This window comes from Terrapene carolina, unplaced genomic scaffold (assembly GCF_002925995.2).
Source record: "Terrapene carolina triunguis isolate 2854851 unplaced genomic scaffold, T_m_triunguis-2.0 Scaffold84, whole genome shotgun sequence".
NCBI lineage: Eukaryota > Metazoa > Chordata > Testudines > Emydidae > Terrapene > Terrapene triunguis.
Genome location: NW_020664435.1, coordinates 33,011,343 through 33,033,748, shown reverse-complemented (window position 1 = coordinate 33,033,748; position 22,406 = coordinate 33,011,343). Strand labels below are relative to the sequence as shown.

The window sequence follows — 22,406 nt, the reverse complement described above, 5'->3', positions numbered from 1 at the left end:
TAATGAGTAATCGGTATTTGTTGCCCATTCAATCCCTACAGAATACATTCATGCGACAGTGACGGGCACCCCACAATAATAATTAGTAGCTGGAGATCTACAAATTGTTTTGCCTTGGGTTTAATGTACAAATCAGTGATGTTCTTAATCTTTGATGGCATGAGCTGTGGTAAAAGTGGGATCTCCCTTATGGTCTGCCCTGTTAAAAGTCACTGGAAGGAAGATCAACACAAACAGCCGGCAGACCAGAGGGCCCCTTCCATCCTCTTTTGTCCACAGCCTTTGGGGTGAGAAGAGCCACAGTCCTATGTAAGGTCTCTTAAATCCACTAGCCTCTCTCCTCAGCACCAGCTCCTTGATGCAACCACACTCCTGGACCCACCAACCCCCCCACCCCTTGCACCCAGCACCCTGATCACACCCCCCCCCCCCCCCCGCAGCCATCAGCCTGGCCCCACCAACCGCCCCCCTGCACCCATCAGCCTGGACCCCCACCCCCCCACCTTCTGCACCCTGGACCGCCCCCCCCAGACTGGACCCACCAGCCCCCCTTGCATCCAGCAGCCTGGACCGACTAACCCCACCCCCTTGGTTGCAGCCATCAGCCTGCACCCCCCTCCACAGCCTGGTCCCACCAACCCCCCCTCTTCCACACGCAGCAGGCTGGTCCCACCAACGCCCCCCCGCACCCAGCAGCCTGGACCCCAGCCCCGCCCTTGCCGGCCAGCACTCGCCCCCGAAGGCCACCGGGCCCCAGCCACGGCGCTCTCCCGGCCAATCAGCGAGGCGAGCGGGGGCAGGGGCGGAGCGGGGCGGGAGCGCGGGGTGGGCAGGCGGGGGAGGGCGGCACAGCGGAGGCTGCTGGAGTTGCCGCTCGGCTCGGAGCTGGCGGGGACGCGGCCGCTGCTGCTGCGCTAACCGGGGCGGGTCCGAGCAGCCGGCGGCACCCGGGCAGGGCTGCCCCCTTCCCCCGCGCGCCTCGGGGCACCCCCAGCCGCTCCGAGCTGCCCTCCCCGGCTGCGCCCCGCCAGGGCTGGCTCCGGAGCCCCGACGGGAGGCGATGAGCCAGCCCTGGGCACTACGTCGCGCTCCCTCCCCGGCGGTGTGAGCGGCGGTGGGGAAGGGGGTCCCGCGGCGGGGGGAGCCGGGGGGCGCCGGGCGATCGGGCTCCTCCCTCCCCCTGCGCTCGGCCGGCGCCGCCGAGCTGTGCTATGCTGGACGCGCAGTCCGCCGAGAAAAGCAGCAGGATGAAAAAGTTGCGGAGAACTTTGTCGGAGAGTTTCAGCCGAATAGGTGAGTCGGGTCCCCAGCCGCCGCCTCTGCCCCCTGCACCGCCTGCCCCGGCGCCTCTGGGGGCATCCTGGCATCTACGCGTGCTGCCCACGCCACACCCTTCCCCTTGGCAGGAGACATCTGGAGCGGGGGGTAGGGGTGCGATCACATCCCAGGGAGTTTAGCCTACTGGGGGCTGCTGGACTTGGCTCTTCATCTCTAAAGAGTCACAGCTGTGAACTCTAGCCCCTCCTTTTGTAATGAAACTAACTAGAGGGATGTATAGAGCTAATGTCTTTTATGGGATCAACTTCTGTTGGTGGAAGAGACCAGCTTTGGAGCTACACAGAGTGCTTCTGGTTGCTCCAATAAAAGATATTACGCACCTTGTTTTTCTAACATCCTAGGACCAACAGGGCTACAACAAGGCTGCCTACAAGGAGAGAGAGGTCTGACTAATAAGTGAGCAGACCTGGAAGGGGCTTGTGGGGTCAATCCAGGCCATTGGCATCACTTGTCTGTTTCCCTACAGTATATGAGGATGTCTTGTAACACACGTGACAAAAGAAAGTGGCATGGAATTGGTAGAATTACTTTCTGACACCTAGGGGATCAGAGTTAGTTATGAGTGTTAGCTTTCTTGTACCTCCTTGCCTCAGTCTACCTCAGGCCTCTATCTCCTAATTTCTCTCTCCCTCTGCTTTAATTTTATCTCTGTAAATATATTATTTAGCTCTGCAAAGTAATTTGGGATGCAGTTTGTCTGACAGACACTAAACTGAAATTGTGCTGTATAAGTAAAGATTCTTTCTGCCTGTCTACCTACTTATCTAGTACCATTGTGCTTTACAAAACTGCTCTGCATTGTGTTTTACAAAACTGCAAAATTATAGTAGTGTTTCTTTAGATAATGTGTGTTCCTAGTGTCCCTATAGATAATGTTTGAAAACTAACAAAGATTTCTCAGTAGCTTCTGAAACTCAGATGCTACAGCATGAACCTGCAATTGAATTGACTGAAAATAAATAAAATTAAAATTGACTTGTCTGCTTTCAGTGCCACACTGAGAGATCTAGACTAAAAAAAAAGCACATCTGGTAGAAAAGTAAATTACTTTTAATGTTGTTTACCTCTACAACAGGTAAAATGTTTATTAAAAAATATACCACCAGACAACATCCCCTTAAGGCTGAGGCATGAGGTCGGAAAGCAGATGATGATAGCTGAGCAGTGATGATTAGGAGGCTAGACAAAAGAAGTCTGTCCGTCATCTCTTGCTGCTAAATCCTGTCATTCTCTTGTTGATGGAAAACGTGTTGAGATAGCATGTTATACTTTGTATTGCTGACCTTATCATCTCCTGGTATTACTATCCAATTTTCTTTTTGGCATCAGGTTGTTTTGCCTTAAAAATTATTTACTGATCTTCTTGGAACTCTTTGCCATTGTTCTCCGCACTTTAATATTTTTCATTCAAATTGACATTTTATATCTTTGGCACAATGCATAAAAACAACACAAGCACGTTGGGACAAAATTAGAAAGGCCAAGACACAAAACGTGATTAAACTAGCTTGGTGCATAAATGCCGAAAACATTTTACAAAGATGTTAGAGGCGAGAAGAAGACCAAGGACAGGGTAGGTCCATTAATCAATAAGGAGGGAAAGACAATAACAGAAAATGCAGCAATGACCAAGGGTTGAATGCTTTTTTTTGTTTTCACCAAAAAGGTTAGCAGTGATTGGACAACTGACATAGTGAACATCAGTGTTAATGGAGTAGGATCTGAGGCTACAATAGGGAAACAACAAATTAAGAGTTACTTAAGCACATTGGATGCCTTTAAGTAAGTAGGACCTGATAAAATACATCCTAGAATTCTTAAGGAACTGGCTGAAGAGATCTCTAAGCCGTTAGCAATTATCTTTGAGAGCTCATGGAGAACAGGAGAGATCCCAGAGGACTGGGAAAGGGTACTATATTTGCCCTTTTATAAAAAGGGGAATAAGGACAACCTCAGGGAATTGTAGACCTGTCAGCTTAACTTTGGTACCCAGAAAGACAGTGGAGTAAATAATCAGTTTGTAAAAACCTAGAAGATAATAACTAACAGTCAACATGAATTTGTCAAGAACAAATCATGTCAGACCAACCTGATAGCTTTCTTTGACAGGATAACAAGGCTTCTTCATGGGGGGAAGCAGTAGATATGAGATATCTTGACTTTAGTAAGGTTTTTGATACTGTCTCATATGATCTTCTCATAAACAAACTAGGGAAATATAGACTAGATGAACCTACTATAAAGTGGGTGCATAACTGGTTGGAAAACTGTACTCTGAGAGCAGTTATTAATAGTTCACAGTCAAGCTGGAAGGGCATATCCAGTGGGGTCGTGTAGAGCAGTGACTCTCAATCTTTCCAGACTACTGTACCCCTTTCAAGAATCTGATTTGTCTCCTGTACCCCCAAGTTTCACCTCACTTAAAAACTACTTGCTTACAAAATCTGACATAAAAATACAGAAGTGTCACAGCACACTATTACTGCAAAATTGCTTACTTTCTCATTTTTACCATATAATTATAAAATAAATCAATTGGAATATAAATATTGTACTTACATTTCAATGTGTATATATATATATAGCAGCATAAATAAGTCATTGTCTGTATTAAATTTTAGTTTGTACTGAATTTGCTAGCGCTTTTTATGTAGCCTGTTGTAAAACTAGACAAATAACTGGATGAGTTGATGTACCCCCTGGAAGGCCTCTGAGTATCCCGAGGTGTACACGTACCCCTGCTTGAGAACCATTGCTGTAGGGATCTGTCTGGGTCCGGTTCTATTCAATATCTTCATAAATAATTTGTATAATGGCATAGAAAGTACACTTAACAAAGTTTGCAGATGATACCAAATTGGGAGGTGTTGCAAGCACTTTGGAGGACAGAATTAGAATACAAAATTATCTTGACAAACTGGAGAAATAGTCTGAAATAAATGGGATGAAATTCAATAAGGACAAATGCAAAGTACTAATTGATTGCAATTTGATTTTGCACAAATACAAAATGGGAAATGACTGCCTAGGAAGGAGTACTGCAGAAAAAGATCTGGGGGTTAAAATGGATCACAAACTAAATAGGAGTCAACAATGTAATACTGTTGCTAAAAAAGCAAACGTCATTCTGGGATGTGTTAGCAGGAGTGTTGTAAGCAAGATAGGAGAAGTAGTAATTCTGCTCTACTCAGCCCTGATAAAGGCCTCAGCTGGCGTACTGTGTCCAGTTCTGGGCACCACACTTCAGGAAAGATGGGAGAAAGTCCAAAGGAGAGCAACAAAAATGATTAAAGGTCTAGAAAACATGACCTCTGAAGAAAGCTGGGGAAAAAATGGGTTGATTTATTCTGGCGAAGAGAAGACTTGGGGGGGATGACACACATTACAATAGTCTTCAAGTACGTAAAAGGTTGCTATAAAGAGGAGGGTGATAAAGAGGAGGTTGCTATAAAGAGGAGGTTCTCCTTAACCACTGAGGGTAAGACAAGAAGCAATGGGCTTAAATTGCAGCAAGGCAGTTTCAGGTTAGACATTAGGAAAAACTTCCTCACTGTAAGAGTAGTTAAGCACTGGAACAAATTACCTTGGGAGGTTGTGGAATCTCTGTTATTGGAGGTATTTAAGAACAGGTTAGACAAACACCTGTCAAGGATGGTCTAGATATCCTAGATGGATAGGTTCTCAAACTATGGGGCGGGCCTTCCAAGGGACGTGCGAGCTGTATGCTTGTTATTTTTTTTACATTTTTTTTTTTAAGACCTCTGACTATCAGCCCTGGGTGGCTGGGGCTTATGCAGAAGGGCCATGCATAACCAGGAGGTGGGGATAAAGAGGATAGCCGGAGCCCTGCCGCACTGGAGCTGACAGCTGGAGCCCTGGCACCCAGACTTGGGCTCTTCTCTCAGCCCGACCCCAATCCCTCACCTGGAGGTAGCAGGGCTCTGGCTGTCACCTCTGGGGTGGCCAGGGCCGACGAGAGGCGGGGAAGCCGGTACAAATTACCAGGGCCCGGCTCCTTCCCCCCCCCCCCCGTTGGTCCTGTTTAGCTGGTCCGCCCTTGCTGAGGGGCCCCGAAAATTTTTTTTCACCGGGGCCTGAACCCGCTCTTGGCGGCCCTGGGAGTGGCACTAGCAGCTCAGAAGCAAGGGTGGCCATGGGGCGTGAAGCCTGCTGTGAAAAATGATATTGACAAATATCACTTTTCACATTGCCTCCCTTACTTATGAGCTGCTGCTGGCGCATGCCTGCCTTCAGAGCTGGGCGCCTGGCCAGCAGCCGCTTCTCTCTGCTCTGTCTTGAGAGCTTGGTGTTGGTATATGTACTTGGGGGGAGGGGTATAAACAAGTACAGACACAAAGAAGGGGGGCCCAATCAAATAAGTTTGAGAACCACTGGTCTATATAATACTTAGTCTTGCCTCAGTGCAGGGAACTGGACTAGATGACCTATCAAGGTCCCTTCCAGTCCTATATTTCTGTGATTATTTTTGGTGTGGTGTCTAAATCAACTAGTATCTCATTTTTAGTTCACACAAATAGCATAAAAGTAGTCATTGACTGCAGCCAAAGGGGGAGTAGTGCAGCTTGGGAGGCATGCAAAGGTGTCTTAATTTAAGCTGTCTTTGTTCTCCCATAATTCAGAGCTGCTGAGCACTAGAATGGACCCCTGGCTGCTCTAAATTACGCTGTTTGCCAATGACCCTGAGCGGCAGCCTCGGATCACTGGGTGCAGACACACCTAATTCCCCTTGTCATGCCTCTTACCCCGACTGTAGAGATGGGGGTAGGGTCAGAGCCATTATGCACTGTCCCACCAGAGGATTCTCACACGGTGGGCTGATCCCGTTGTGGTTGGCTATGCTAGTTTTAAAGTTGCTGTGTGCCAGTAGTGCAGTGGGAAGTGGCCTGAATGTAGGAGAGAATGTGTCAAGTAGTGGCCTCGCGATGTGAATCTACTACAGTTACATCAAGAGGACGCTATACCATATACTGGTGGCGTAATTTTTGGTGTATGTATGATAACAAGATTGACTAGTTCACCATTGCAAATCAGCTCCTTACAAACCCTAATATTTAAGAACTGCAGGCTTTTAAGTGGAAGAAAGCATCTGAATTCAGACAACTTTCCTTTGTCTTCCTGTAACATTCATATTTATAAAGGAGAAAATGATGCCAGGATGAATGTTAAGTTCCAAGTTTGGAGCAAATATTTACATCCCCGTAATAAATCGTTGTATCCCCATATGAAAATAGTGTGTCCAGAGCTAGTAATATTCTTTTTTAAAAATAAAAAGCATAATTATGTATTTGGTAGACCTGATTGATCAAGTAGATAATAGTTAAAATAAATAACCATGGAAGTTTTGCTTTTTAAGAAACCAAGACTAAGTTTGGTTTTTTAAAATGAATGTCTAAAGTTAGCCTCTTAAATAAAGCCCTGATCCTGCAAAGACTTAAGCACATGCTTAACTTAATGTATTGTGAGAAGTCCCACTGACTCTAAGTCTTTTGCAGGATCAGGGCCCAAGGGGCCTAACTTCCAAAAGTTTTATTTCCACTGAAGTCTTCTGAACATCAGGCGGACGTGCTGTGACTTGAGTCCAAGCCCCGTCATTTTATAGTGTGATTTAGCTCAGGCTGTAGACCCCGGCAGTCTGTTTGGTGAAGTATGGACATCTTAGCACAACTGTGAGATCAGGCCCGGGTCCAGCAATTGTCAGCACAGGTTAACAATGCAGTGCGGACAAACCCATTGAACCTGATCCAGAGTTCACCGAATTCAGTAGAAAGACTCCAGTTGAGTTTATTGGGCTTTGGAACAGGCCTTAGTGAGGAGCTTAAATTTAGAACCTTTTTTTTAAATCTTGGTCCAGATAAATTAAATGTACAAAGACCCAAGTCTACTAATAAAATGCTTTGGCAACAGTAATGGGTATTATAAGGACAGTGACTACTTGTATGTGCATTATCATACATTGATTCTTTGGGTTGGCATCAGCATTTGGGGCATGTGAGCTTACTCTAAAACCCAGGTCTTTGCTTCATGTAATGGTGACTTGAACTGTCACACATTTTATGCCTGAATTACATCTGTTTTGGAGTTTACACCTACTGCTTTTCCATGTTCTTGAGTATAAGATGTATTGCAACTTCATCTCTCCATTTCTCTTTCAGTAATAAATAAAAGGACCCTTTGGTTCCCTTGGGCTCTTTGACCTGGTTTTTGATGCAAAAGTTATGTTCTGTTTACAGTAGCGCAGTGTGCTCCACAGGGTAGAAGTGCATTTAGGTAATTTTGATGTTAAAATCCAATCCTTGCTAGTGAAATTGTTCCACATGCAGCAGGTCTGATGTTTTTGCCTTCTTGCTAATCATGCCATTTATAGGAAAAACATTCTAATATACCAGCATGGGGTTTGGACATAGTCACTCCCGTGTGACCCATGACCATACACAAAAAAACCCTCTATGTTTAAATAACTTTAACCAATGTACCAGGAAATTCAAAGTTTAAGACTTACATTCTTAACTCCTACTTTGAGGCTAGGGAGAGGAAAGCAAAACAGCTCTAGAAGGAGTAGGGTGACCAGATGTCCTGATTTTATAGGGACAGTCCAGGTATTTGGGTCTTTTTCTTACATAGGTGCCTATTACCCCTCACCCGCTGTCCCAATTTTTCACACTTGCTATCTGGTCACCCGAAGAAGGAACTTTAACAGTTAGTTTAATGGCTTTTGTTGTTTGTGGCCTTACACCTTTTTCTGGCAATTTCCTGGTGAGATCAAACTGTTAATAACATATTCATGTAGCTCTAATCTGGGTTCTTTTTCATTCTGGAATCCTTCAGCTCCCCAAACATAGGCTGAATTCCTGGTATGGCATGTGTATTCTAAAGAACACTTTTGATAGGTGAAAAGAACAGTCTTCCCTTTCTTGTTTTTCACTGTACTTTCTTCATGGGCTCTGGATGGTATTTTTGGATAACAGGGTTAAATGTATAGTAGCACGGTGAGGGTAACTGTGTGAAAAATTATAAAATGTTTAAACTGTGTTTGAACTCAGGAGTTAATGACACATACCATAACCCACTAAAGCAGTGAAAGCATAATGTATAGTTTATTCTTAGAAAACCAGTATAATACTGAAAGCTTTTTTCTTTAATAGATATTATTGGTATAGGGCTAACTACTCTCCAGAAACTAGTCACCAAACATAATAGTTTTCATACTATAAAGCCCTAATTCCCAGTTATCAGAGAGAGTTTGTCATATCAAACAGCCCTGGCTGATAAGAACTGTGTATATAAATCTGAGGTCCTCATTCACTGATTTTTGATGTTAGTATGCGTAACTGTTAATACTGTTAGCAGAGCCCCTTGAATCTTGGGGGGCAGGAGGGGATGTCTTCAAGATGTCTTTGGTTTTTCGATTGTATTGTTGTAGATGTAGCACTATGACTTTGTGGTGCTTTGCAGTGTGCAAAATATGTTAAACAGGGATCAGCTGTTGCTCAGAAGAAAAAATTTAAATATATTAATGCAAATGATTTCATTTTTAGTGGTGATAGTAGTTATATAGAGACCCCGATCCTTGGGTGCATCAGAGCTCTGCTTGGTGCACCTGGTAAGGGGTGGAGCCTTAAAACCATCTTTATGCTCCCCTGATCCTCAGGACACATCCAGGACAGCTTCAGACCCTGCACAAGTCAGAGCAGTCTCGGGAGCCATTATGTGAGTTGGGATCATTGCAACACAGTACACTTCAGCCACTGCCTCTGGGGGCTCTCAGCGGGTGGTATAGATCTGGCTATGCTGCCTTTCCCCACCCTCGGTAGCTGTGATCTGGCCCAGACTCTCTAGCGTACCCGCTTTTGAGTAATTATTTCGTTGTTCTGAAAAATGTCTAATGCCAAGTTGTCCTTCCCTCAACTTTCATCCTACAAGAACTGCCATTTGTAGTCTACTGGCGGACAATGTAGATCTGCGGTATATTGAAAGAAATGCATACTGTTTGTGTGCTGAACTCTGTGTTCTTAAATCAGTTGCACAACTGCTAGTTGTTGTTCAGTGCAAAAGTTCTGAATATGCTGCCTGGTCAGTCTGAAATATCAGAAACATTCTACCAGGAGAAAGGACATCTTGGTTGTAAAATTTATTACAATTTTTTGGTAAGTGTATTTGTAATATTCTTCATGATATTCTAAGAAATGTAAATAGTTAAATAATGCTTAGTTTCTTTAAAGAAATAGATTTCAATTGACAGTTTTGTCGCTGTCTCTGGCTTGGCAAACTAATTTGACCCTCTATGAACAAAGTCGTAGTTCCTTGGTTTGATAAGGAAAAATGTGGAATCCACTTAAATTAATAGACTATACAGTATGCTAATCAGTTGTTTAAAAGAATCAAATCAAATCATTGTGTCATTAGTATTTTAACATCATATGAGGATTGATGATTAAATATGTATCCAGATGAAATAACTGTGAGATGCATAAATTAATAATTAAAGGCTGTGCTTAAAGTAGGGGGGTGGATCGCAAGACATTGAGCCAGCTTACATAAGGGGGCATGCTCTAAAGCACTCTTACCAACGCTGCTATTCCCAGGTTGCCAACTTTCTAATTGCACAAAACCAAACACCCTTGGCCCGCCCCTTCCCTGAGGCCCCACCGCTGCCCTGCCCCTTCTCCAAGGCCCCACTCCCACTCACTTCATCCCCACCTCCCTCCGTCGCGCGCTCTCCCCCACCCTCACTCACTTTCACCAGGCTGGGGCAGGGGGTTGGGGTGTGGGTGGGGGGTCCGGGCCCTGGGGTGGGGCCAGAAATGGAGGGGGCTCTGGGCTGGGGCAGGGGGTTGGATGTGGGAGGGTTCAAGGTGCGGGCTCCAGCCGGGCGACGCTTACTTCAGGCGGCTCCCAGAAGCCGCTGGCATGTCTGGCTCCTATGCAGAGGGGCCAGGGTGCTCTGCCCGCGGGCGCCGCCCCCGCGGCTTCCATTGGCTGCGGTTCCTGGCCAATGGGAGCTGCGGATCAGGCGCTTGGGGCTGGGGCAGCGTGCGGAGCCCCCTGGCTGCCCCTGTGCCTAGAAGCTGGACGTGCTCGCCACTTCCGGGAGCTGTGCGGAGCCAGGGCAGGCAGGGAGCCTGCCTTAGCACCGCTCGGTTGCCGACTGGACTTTTAGCAACCCGGTCAGCAGTGCTGACCGAAGCTGCCAGGATCCCTTTTCGACCAGGTGTTCCGGTTGAAAACCGGATGCCTGGCAACCCTAGGTCAGATAGCTATTTGTTAATTAAAATTTCACTCTCAAACTGAGAATTGACAAGGGTTTTAGTTTTACTGGCTAAGAAAATCCTCATGTTTTGATTTCTCTGTATAACAATTCTTAAATATCCACTTCAGTCAAAGTTTAAAATACAATTAAAGGCAAAGACAAGCTAGAAAAATATCAAGACTACAGCATAATTAGGGTTGCCAGGTGTCTGGTTTTTGACTGAAACATCCATTTGAAAGGGACCTTGGTGGCTTCAGTCAGCACTGCTGACTGAGCCGATAAAAGTCTGGTTGGCAGAGCAGCAGGGCGAAGGCTGGCTCCCTGCCTGGCTCCATGCAGCTCCTCGGAAGCAGCAATATGTCCCTTGGCTCCTAGGCGGAGGCTCAGCCAGGGGGGCTCCGTGTACTTCCTCCCGCCCCGAGCGTCGGCTCTGCAGCTCTCAGTGGCTGCAGTTCCCAGCCAATGGGAGTTGTGGGGGTGATGCACACCACGCAGAGCTGCCTGGCTGTGCCTTCGCCTTGGAGCCCAGGGACATGTCGCCGCTTCTGGGGAGCTGCCTGAAGTAAGCGCTTCCCGGAGCCTGCACCTCTCACCCCCTTCCTGTTCCCCAGCCCTTAGCACCCTTCCGCACCCAAACTCCCTCCCAGAGCCTGCACCCCAACCCACTGTCCCAGCCCTGAGCCCCCTCCCACACCCAATCTCCCTCCTGGAGCCCGCACCCTCTCCTGTGCCCCAACCCCTTGTCCCACCCCGGAGCCTGATCCTGCACCCCAAACCCCTCATCCCTGGCCCCACCACAGAGCCCACACACCCAGCTGGAGCCCACACCCCAACCTCCCAGCCCAGAGACCCCTCCCACACCCTGAACTCCTCATTTCTGGCTCTATCCTGGAGCCCTCACCCCCTCCTGCATCCCAGTGAAAATGAGCAAGTGAGTGAGAGTGAGCGACAGAGGGAGGGAGGATGGAGTGAGCGGGGGTGGGGCCTCGGGGAAGGGGCAGCACAGGGGCGGAGCCTTGGGTGAGGGTCGGGGCAAGGGTGTTTGTGCGATTAGAAAGTTGGCAACCCTAAGCATAATACAAGCAACGTTATTAGTGTTGCTTGCCAGCCCATGATTCAATTATGAGACTTGTAATATTTGGTGTTTTTGTTGAAGCCCCTGTACCTGTAATCCTGTGATTACATGAGAATTCAAATTCATTTTGTCAAGTTTTTCTCCACCGACTTTTTAAAAATATGACTAAAGTGCCCCCTGAAGGCTCAAAACCCAAAATCAAATTAAAAGAGCAGAAAATGTGTATATATATATATTTTTTTTTTCTCCTAATCTCATGTCTTTTTGGGTCCTGGCTCAAGATATTTGAACACGTGGGGTTGGCAGTTCTGCAATGTATAAACTTTTTGTCCTTACTCCAGTCCTTATTTAATTACAATGAAAAAAAATATACCTGATACACAATGTACAGTGTACTCCCCAAACTACTCAGCAAAACACCAGAACTATTACTTAGTGTGAAATCTAGACAAGTTCTTGTTAATAAGATTAACATTTAAATGGCTCTTTTCAGGCTCTAAGTAAGACATGTTCCCTTTCCCAATGAGCTTGCAATGTAAAGGCAAATAAAGGACAAGACCTCTGGGCCTTGTTTGCATTAGGAAAAATGTGGCCAGTAATTCACCACCTGTGGTAGAAATGGTAGAAACTGTAGCACAGGCAAAACAGTGGCGGAGTATTCTGACACTGTAGTAGTAAAATGCCTGAGCCCTATCTAAGCTGAAGCTTCCGTTGTTGCTACCTCTAATAGGCTACGTCTTCACTACCCGCCGATCCGGCGGGTAGCAATCGGTTTATCGGGGATCGACTTACCGCGTCTCGTGAGGACGCGGTAAAATCGATCCCTGATGGCTCTACAGTCGACTCCGGAACTCCACCTCGACAAGAGGCGGTAGCGGAGTCGGCGGCAGCGCGGCAGCGGTCGACTTTCCCGCGTCCTCACCGCCAGGTAAGCCGACCTAAAATACGCAACTTCAGCTACGGTATTCACGTAGCTGAAGTTGCGTATCTTAGGTCGGAAGTCCGCTGTAGTGTAGACCTAGCCATAGATGTATGGGTCACATTTTCACCAGTGTAGACAAGACCCAAGAGGAGATGATTTGAGGGAATGACTTTGAGGAAAGTGAGCACTAAGTGGAGGAGGAGGAGAGGAAGATTGTTCCAGATGTTGGGGCCACATAACCTCTACAATTCTCACCATTCAACTGTTAACTGTAAACATATAAGCCAGTGTAAAAATACTCCAATCCAACAGTACTATGGCTTGGTTCATTTTAACTGTTCAGGGTAGTCACCAAAGAGTAAACTCATGGAGGTAGTGGTTTTTCATTAATTTCAGAACGCAGTTTCTGGATGATGTGACCACAATATGTGCATAACTTAGATATATCTGTTAGCCTGCAGGCTGATGTAATTCCAGTAGCGAACTGAAGAAATTAACTTTGTTTGCATTTCTATACAGGTATCTAGTAGGCTCAATAAAACGCTTCAAATGGATTAGCCTCTGTCAGAGCTGCAAAACTGCTCACAACATTTTTTCTGCCTTGCCTCACTGCTTCACACTCCAAATCTCTCTTCTATCTTGACTTCACCTTTAGTTGATAGTATATTTGCATGCAATAAACATTAACATAATATGTGAGATCTGTGCTGTCATCTTAATGTAAACCATAGAAGAGTATAACGAATGCTAGTCACAATGCATCCTCTGTTGTATTGGAAATGTTGAGTTCTATATGAACTGAATATATTATGGAGTATGTGATAAGTCTGGTTTACATATGGCTTTCTGCAGTGCAGTGAGACTCTCCTTGAAGTGTTTTCATGCTCAATAGGAATTAAAGCAAAAAAATTTAGACTCCTGTTTTCCTTAACCTGAGAGGACAGCTTGATTTACATATTTATGAAAAATATTTCTCAGATACATGCTGTGCAATTCTACATTCCATTTACAGTTTGATATTTTGATTATAAAATTGTTATTCAGGCCAGTCTGTTCTTTCCTGTTACTACAGGAAAAGTTTTTTTTTTTCCTCTTTTTATTCACGGAGTTAATTATTTTATGTTCATTGAAATGCATGACATAATGATTTCTTTCTTTCTTTTTTTATGTTAAAGCCTTAAAGAAAGAAGATAGCAGCCTTGATGAGGTAGGTTAAATATCTTTGTACCTTACTTAATCCAGATATGTTTAATTGCTACAGATTTCTCACTAAAATTAAAAGTAACTTTTGCTTTATCATATTAGTGTGCGTATGTATACATGCAAATAATCTGAGTATCTTTTCACCTCCCTAATGACTACCAGATGAGTTTTTTTACAGAAGGCCTTGGGCTTAAGGCTTGTTTCTATAAACCTATTTTATACAAAGTATTGCATTATGTTATGTAGAGAGAAAATGCTTTACAGAACTGAACCGTTAGTGGTTTTTATTATAAACAGTAAATATATATTTATATAAAAGATATAAACTGAATATCTTTTGAGGGAACCCGTCATACAGGACATTGTCCTGTTGGGTCCTTGTATTGGTTGAATAAATAGTATGCTCCGGTTAGACCTGAAGCTATGATTAATCCTGCTTTAGGAAGCTATTTACAAATCAGTTTTTGTACAAGTGGCGGCACCAACACAGTAGAGCCAAAGTTAAATTGTGTAGGGCACAAAACATACAATATGATTTAAGACTCTGAATTTGCAAGACCAGTGCAGACACGTGGTTATTGGTGATGCTTTGCTTGTGGTGGAAATGGGGTTCAGACAGCGTGTTATCCTGGAGCACAGGATTTATTAGTGTGAGAAATTGCCGGTAATGTAATCCGTGATTATGCAAATCACAAGTCATTTCCTTCTAACCACCTTGATGGAAGTAAATAGCAGCATCTCTTACTTTCCATGAAATAACCTTACAGTTTCTGGCTATTTGTATTTTCTTCTGTATTCTATTCAGAGAGTAAGGACTTGGATAATAATGACCTTGCTACTGCATAGGTAGTGGTTATGTTTTTGGTTTGAACTGAAGGTACCACACTATATAATGGCCTGATCCTGAAAGAAATGAGTGAGGAAGCAGTAGGTGCTTGCCACTTCATTGGTTCAGACTTTATCTCCTCCTAAATCAGATAGGGCCAAACATAGGTGCTGGAACTAGGAGTGCGGGGAGTAGGGTACTGGGCTGGATATCTTCCACACCTGCCTGGAAGTAGTTTCCGTCATATACAGGGTTTACAGTTTGGTTCAATGGATCTCAGCACTATACAAATTGTTCCAGCAGCCCTGGGGCCAGATTTGTTTTGTCCAGTTTGTTCAGGCTTTGTACCGATGAATAAGAGTCTTAAATGGCTCTGAAGTAGAGGCAGTGTAGGCAGGTCAAGCTTTGTTAGAACACTAAAGGAATCTCTAGCTTAGAGCCAAGGCTAAGATACGATAGTCTTTAGAACATGGCTCTGGCACAGGTGGGTCCCATCCACAACAGCTGTCCAGATAGTGTTAGAACGTGGATCACCTGTAAGTGATTTGCAGCTGTTTGCTGGTAAGTATGGTGGTTAAACTTGGGCTGTATCTACACCACAAGCTAGGGGTGTGATTCCCAGCTTGTGTAGATGTACTCTCACTAGCTCTCATCTGAGCTAGGAAAGCTAAACATAGTAGCCTAGCTAAGGTAGCATGGGCAGCAGTGATATGTGCTAACTGCCCTGTGCACAGACCTACCTGAACCTCTGGGTACGTACCTGGGGCTGCTAGCACATGTCACTGCTGCCCATGCTACTGCAGCTCCAGTAATGTTCTAAGGCCCGGCCTACACTGGGGGCGGGTTTGCTCTAAGTTACGCAACTTCATGTAGCTGAAGTCGACGTACTTAGATCTACTCACCGCAGTGTCTTCACTTCTCTAGACACGATAAATCAACCCTCGTCAACACTAGACGCGATAAATCGACCCCCGCTGGATCGATCGCTGCCTGCCAATCCAGTGGGTAGTATAGTGTGCTAGCTCAGATGAGAGCAAGTGCAAGAATGTCTGTACAAGTTGGGAATCACTTCCCTAGATTGTAGTATGGACATACAACCGAAGGACTCAGGCTATTAGAAATCTGGCACATTTTGCTGCTTTGCTTCTGGTCTCTGTAGGAGGCTGAATTGTTTATAATAAAACTGACAGGATGTTCTTGTTTTTAAATGCAATCCACATAATAAAGAAGAACATGATTTATTAATAACTTGCCTTAAACTAGATCTTGAGTTTGGAAGGAATAAAATCCACCTGTTAAGTATGAAGCACTTTCAAATCTTAAAGGAAAGCAAATTGCACATACCACCTGTGGAGGAGGCCTCATATACAGCTCGACAGTGTTTCTTATGTGTCTGGGTTTCCATTTGTACAAATGGGACTGTTTCTGCACATGCTCCAGTTGAATTCAGTGTGTATGTGGCAAGAGTAGTATATTTTTTTAAAGAAGTCTTTAAGGGAGTCTGGCTGATCAGTATAGACGCTCCCTGACTTACACAAGCGTTCCGTTCCTTGCTTAACTCAAATTTTGCGTAAGTCGGGAACGTATCTCCGACAATTACGCCTTAAAAAATAAACAAACAAAAAAACCTTTCTAGCTTACGGAATTTAAGGAACTTTTTCTGTAAATGCGGACTTGCGTAAATCAGGTTTGCGTAACACGGGGAGCGTCTGTATATGGATTGCTGCAGTGTTAGCAAGAGAAGGGTCATGGGGAGGAAAATAAATGAGAATCTTTTCTTTTGTCCCCAATACACACAGAAGAGATAGGTGTGACATAATTGTCAATACCTGTCCCCTCCTTATTTTTGGGTGACATTTTGCAGAAGAAAAGTGTGTGTATGTATGGCTCCCCAGTGGAGGAGAGTTTGGCAGCAACTCGTGCTGCCAGACTTATTGACAGTGCTTTCATGCGGCAGGGTCGGGAATCATTCTGGTGGGGTCTGAATCTGGCACTCTGCCTCTGTTGCTATCGCTGTTCCTGGAGCTATTGTGATTAGTGGTGGGAATAGGTACTTGCATGATTGGTGTAACAACACCTGCAAATAATGTTGCATACGTCATATCCATTCTAAAAGGTCATTTTCAGTGGCTTAAACTTTACAGTACGAGCTGAAACTTGACAGGTTCCCTTCTATGCCAAGAATGTGTTGTGTGTGTTTTGGCAAGTTTATCAAGAATGGTTCAGGTTTCATTGAGAGTGAAGGTGGTGGTAATGATGGTGGTAGGGAATCCTCTCCCCACTAGAACAAGTGTTGTAACCTTTTGTTTGATCAGCTGTTGTGGTTCAAGGCAGAAACTTGAAATGGTCTAGATGTGCCATTTTGGTATTCTGGTGAAAACTGGTTGCTATTTGTGAAAGTTTTAAGGCCTGAAAAAAAGAGTTTGCACATTCTTACTCTGTTTTGTAATGCAGTTACATACTGATCTGCCAATATTCTGTCTGGTGTGTGGATAACTGGGGGATTCCTTTTCCTTTACCTATGAGGAATATGTTGTATGTGGAAGACTCAGGCCTCTGAAAGATTTGTCTTTTCAGGCTAAGGGAATAAGTGGAGTCATCGTAATACGTGCCTCGGTCTGGTGGTACAAGGGCTAATAACAAGAAGTGACCAGAGGACAAAAATTCCATTTCACGGTAGTTTTCAAGGTTTCAAAATTTGGCTTTATTCTGCATTGGAATGAAACCAAAACCTTTTGAACATTTTTGTGAATATGGATTTGTGTCAATGTTGGTCTATTCAGATCAAGCCTGACCCTTTTTGGGAAGAGGTATATGGGTGTAATCTGGTGGTTTGGGCACCAGTCTGGAATGTGAGAGATCCAGGTTCAAGAGTGAGTGAGTCTGTCTGTCTGTCTGTCAAAAAACCTTCCCAGTGAAAACTTTGTCAGAACTGATACATCCCTGGAAAAGTTTTTGTTTTGACATTTTATTTAATTGAAAATATGCTAACCAGCTCTACTAATAACTGAATTATTGGGATAAAATTAAAAAAAGTTTAAATTGAGGTTGACTATCAAGAAAAGTTTGATAGTGAGATCAATTAGGTCTTGATCTTCAAATATGTCCATTTGACTTAAGTAAAAGGCAGCTGATGAGTATGCATTCAGGTGTTTTCAGGAAGTAGTCTTAAATTGTAACATAAGTGCATCGTTGTTGCGTGGGATTGGAGGATGCTGGCAGACGCATTGTAATAATGGAGTTGTTACGTGTTTTAATTGTCATGTTATGTAACAGTGTCAGATCACTTTTCAATCGTAAATTATGCTACAGAGCAAAATAGTTAATAGTCGATAATATGAATTTGTTCTTATTTTCTTACTTTAAACTTGTTGAATACGGGATGACAGAAGGATTTGTATTATAAGGTGGACATAAATGGCCTTAGCACAATTGTTGTTTGAAACCTTTGTTGGGAGGCTGCACTTGAATCAGTATAATTCACCCTATCTTATTTCGTCAGAGGGGTGAAATTTTGGAACAGCCTTCCGAGGGAAACGGTGGGGGCGAAAGACCTCTCTGGCTTCAAGATTAGGCTAGATAAGTTTATGGAGGGAATGGTTTGATGGGATAATGTGATTTTAGTCAATTAGGCAATAACGTGCCATCGCTGGTAAAATGTGGGTCCGGCTGGAGAATCTTGCCTGTATGCTCGGGGTTCTACTGATCGCCATATTTGGGGTCGGGAAGGAATTTTCCTCCAGGGTAGATTGGCAGAGGCCCTGGAGGTTTTTCGCCTTCCTCCGCAGCATAGGGCAGGGGTCGCAAGCTGGAGGATTCTCTGCGACTTGAAGTCTTTAAATCACGATCTGGAGACTTCAACAGCTGAGTTAAGGGAAAGTGGGTGGGTCAGCTTTTGTGGCCTGCATCATGCGGGAGGTCAGACTAGATGACCATAATGGTCCCTTCTGACCTTAAAGTCTATGAGTCTATTTCAAAATTAACACATTATGGCAGGGGGCAATTAAAAAAGAAAGCTTCTTGCTTTTTATAAAATAGTATTAGTAAATATTTAATACATCACTGGCCATTCTAAGAAATAAACTGTAAACATTTCTAAGTCATTTTGGCATGCTCTGGAGGAAGAGATCTCTTCTGACCCAGCAGTATACCCCACAAAAAATAAGGGAAAATTCTAGTGTCATTGGACTTCTTTCTGGTTTTTATGCGTTTATTTGAGTAGGAGCTGAGCAGTGGAAATCAATCTGAATCCTTCCTTCTCTGAGAGAGAGATCTTCTGGGGATCTGTCCAAGGAGATGGGATATTAACTCTGTAGCCTTCACTCTGAAAAGGCTGATGGATATGGATCTCAAAGGAACACTTCCAAATAGAACGTATTTCTAAGCCCACTTTCCTCATTTGTGTGTGTGCCTTAATTATGTTATCAATGCGCCTATTACTGCAGGTCAAACAAGAGCATGTGCACGCCACAGATGTGGACTCTGAATGTTGAGTGTTGGCTCTGTTGTTATTTTGTACGCTTATGTAAACATCCTGGTTGTGCTGTGTCTCGCTGTCCTTCCCTTCCATCCTCTAGCTCTTTCTGTGTCTTTGAAATTCAGCTCCATGTCTGTGAAATTCAATGGTGAGAAAGTGAAATGTTTAGATGATGGGTTAAAATGTTGACCTATCAGTCTTGTCAGAACCCATTTCAGTTGTTTAAGGTATAGTAACTTTCTCTATTCAATGAGGTGATTCACACATTTCACATTCCAAGCTATTGTTGCTTAATTTAAATACTCATGATAGGCTAGGCTGAGAGTTTATTAACAAGGCTCTAGTAAGCTGTTCTTTGATCCCTAACGCCGTGAGAATCCCTTGACAAGGGGGCAGGGCTAGGTCAGGGAGAGCTGGGATTTAAAAAGCTAGCTCCTAAGCAACAAGAGAAGCTAGCAAACAGGAGAGTTTTACGAGGGAGTTTAGAAAAGGAGCGTGAGAGGCAGATACACCTAACATTGTTAGGGTAACAAACATAATCTAAACATAGGCCAACCCCTTGCCTCCGGCTCAAAACCCCCCCAACTCCTCAAGAGTTTAAAAAAAAAGGGGGGGGGGGCAGGCAGAAGTCCAGCAACACAGTGGGGACTATCCAGTTTATTGCTCTGAACGCAGCATGTACGATTACCTGCCATATGGGCAGGTTGCTTATGTATGCATTTGCTGCAAGCAACTCATGGGTCTCACAGCCTGAGTACAGATTCTTGAGACCAGAGTGGCTGAACTGGAGGAATTAAGGGAGACAAAGAGGTCCTTAGAGGAGACTTGCAGGGACACAGAAGTGCAGTCCTACCCCAGTTGGACAACCTCTGTGCTGTTGAGGATGAAGGTCTTGGGGAAGGAGAACATTAAACTGGAGTGGAGAGAAATTATCTCATAGTTGGGACACTTCTTCCGGGTGATGTCATGGTATCCTCTCCCACTGAGGATACCCATCTGAGGGACGGGGCCCCAGTTATTAGGAAGAGCCAGGTAATAGCAATAGGTAGTTGGGTTTGTGATGGCTGGGAGAACTGCCTGGTGAATTGCCTGCCTGATGTGAAGGTTGTGGACCTCTGGAAACCTCTAGATACACTTCCACCAAGTGCTGGGGAGGAGCTGGTGGTTGTGGTACATGTAGGTATCCATGACATGGTGAAAGGTAGGAAGCCAAATTTGGGCTGCTAGGTAAGTGATTAAAGTTCAGGACCTCTGTGGTAGCATTCTCTGAAATGCTTCCAGTTCCCCACACACAGCCAGTTAGACAGGCAGAACTGCATTAATGTGTGAATGAGACAATAGTGTTCAGAGGAGGGATTTAGGTTTATTAGGAACTGGAGAATTTTTTGGAAAAGAAGGTGCCTATACAGGAAGGATGGGCTTCACCTAGACCAAAATGGAACCATTAGGCAAGGGATAGATAATAAGACAGAAAATATCATAGTGCCACTATATAAATCCATGTTACTCCCACAAACATAAATAAGTACTTCTGCACACAACACAATGTCAACCTGTGGAACTTGTTGCTGGGAGATATTGTGAAGGCCAAAAGTATAACAGGGTTCAAAAGAATTAGGTAAGTTTCTGGAGGTAGGTTCATCAATGGCTATTAGCCAAGATGATCAGGCACAAAACCACATGCTCTGGGTGTCTCTAATCCTCATCCAGAAACTCGGATTGGATGATGGGATGGATCTCTCTTGATCATTGCCCTGATCTGTTAATTCCCTCTGACGCATCTAGCACCGGCCATTGTCAGAAGACAGAATAGTGGGTTAGATGGAGCATTGGTCAGACCTACTATGGCCATTCTTATGTTCTTAATGTGGAAAAAAAGTGACGGAAGATGAGACTTATGATCTAACAATCCTTTCAAAAATGCTTAGTAAGTGGTTTATATGATGTGCCCAGTGAGTGTATGTGCTGTCTATATCCAATAATTAATATGGCTCTCCAAATACCAGCTACCTAACCAAAGAGATAAATTCCTCTATGGGATACAGATGTTTAAAAAAGTAATCTGAAGTCCCAGGGAATGAAAGAAAAGGAAACTGGCCCAACTTCACTAGCTATTCATTATTCCCAGGCCCAGAAAATGATCAGTTGTTAAAAACATAAAAGTACAATTCTTCTTACTCTAATCCGTTACACATACACGTACTTAAAATCTGTATATTTCTGTATACAGTGTGTGTCTGTATAAGCATATGCTTAAAAACCCGGGGACAGATTTACATTTATCCTTTGTTCTATTCACATTGGGTTGAAGAGATTTTTCTCTCACCAACAAAAACAGCATTTATCTCCTTACCGCTGCATTCTTCATTATGCAGAATTGCACAAAGCTCTGGTTCTACTTCAGCAATTCTTTGCTCCCTAATTTCTCTCTTACCTATTGAAACTCCACATTCAGATTAAGGAAAGGATTGTGGACACAATGATCTTGAAATTGCGCCTGAACTTTACTTCACACCATTCTCGTAATCAGAAAGTAAATCCCATCCTGGAAATTCAGCAATTTCAGGAAACTTGCTTGAGGTCACTTCACTGTGATTAGTTAGGTCAAATGTATCCTTCATCATTTGAGATCTAGAGTATTTTCTTTCATCCAAAATATGTTGCAGGAAATATTTAGAGGCTAGGAGGCTTATTTTTGTTGCATATTATCTGTTAACAACTGATGCAAATGGTATTTCTTCAAATGTTTATAGCATTTACTTTGCTGTTAGTGACTTCTGTGCAGGAATTCCACCTAAATTCTATCCATGCCCTGTCCTCTTTGTACGTTATCAGGGAGGCATGAAGAATGACTGACATTTGCTGACATATATCTTTGTAAAATGTAGCATCTCTTTCCTGCACATACACAAGTACCTTAGTGAAGTCCTTTCTTGACATGTACTTTTTCTAAATTATATTGGTCTAGTTTCTTCAACCTTTTCTGTATCTTTGAAATCTGTAATCTCCTTATTATAGCTCTGTTTTGATTCCCCTTTCCTATTTTTCCCAATAAGATGTCCAGAACTGCTATATTCCAAATATTGTCTCAGTAGTTGTCAGTCAAATTGTGTCCATTGCCGGTCTTGCGTGATGTGTGGTGGAGGTAACCACTCCCACGATAGAACAGTCTTGAACGCTCTCGTGAGCAAGCTAGGAAGTTTTAGAAAGTTCCATGGCTTTCTACATCATTCTTTGGCCTCCCCACTGACCGAAACGGCACTCCTACACGTCGAAAGGCAAAAAAAAAAAAAAAAA

The 22,406-nt window shown here is 44.0% G+C and overlaps 1 protein-coding gene across 1 annotated transcript in view; it reads left to right on the top strand.

Annotated features, from left to right (window-relative positions):
- Window positions 1-1,162: 1,162 nt before the first annotated feature.
- Window positions 1,163-22,406, top strand: part of CDK14 (cyclin dependent kinase 14) — a 483,078-nt gene continuing 461,834 nt past the window's right edge. The window contains exons 1-2 of the mRNA XM_024202069.2: window positions 1,163-1,293; window positions 13,779-13,810. Coding sequence (XP_024057837.1) covers window positions 1,212-1,293; window positions 13,779-13,810 — 114 coding nt within the window. The 5' untranslated portion in view covers window positions 1,163-1,211. The remainder of the gene's footprint in view (window positions 1,294-13,778; window positions 13,811-22,406) is intronic.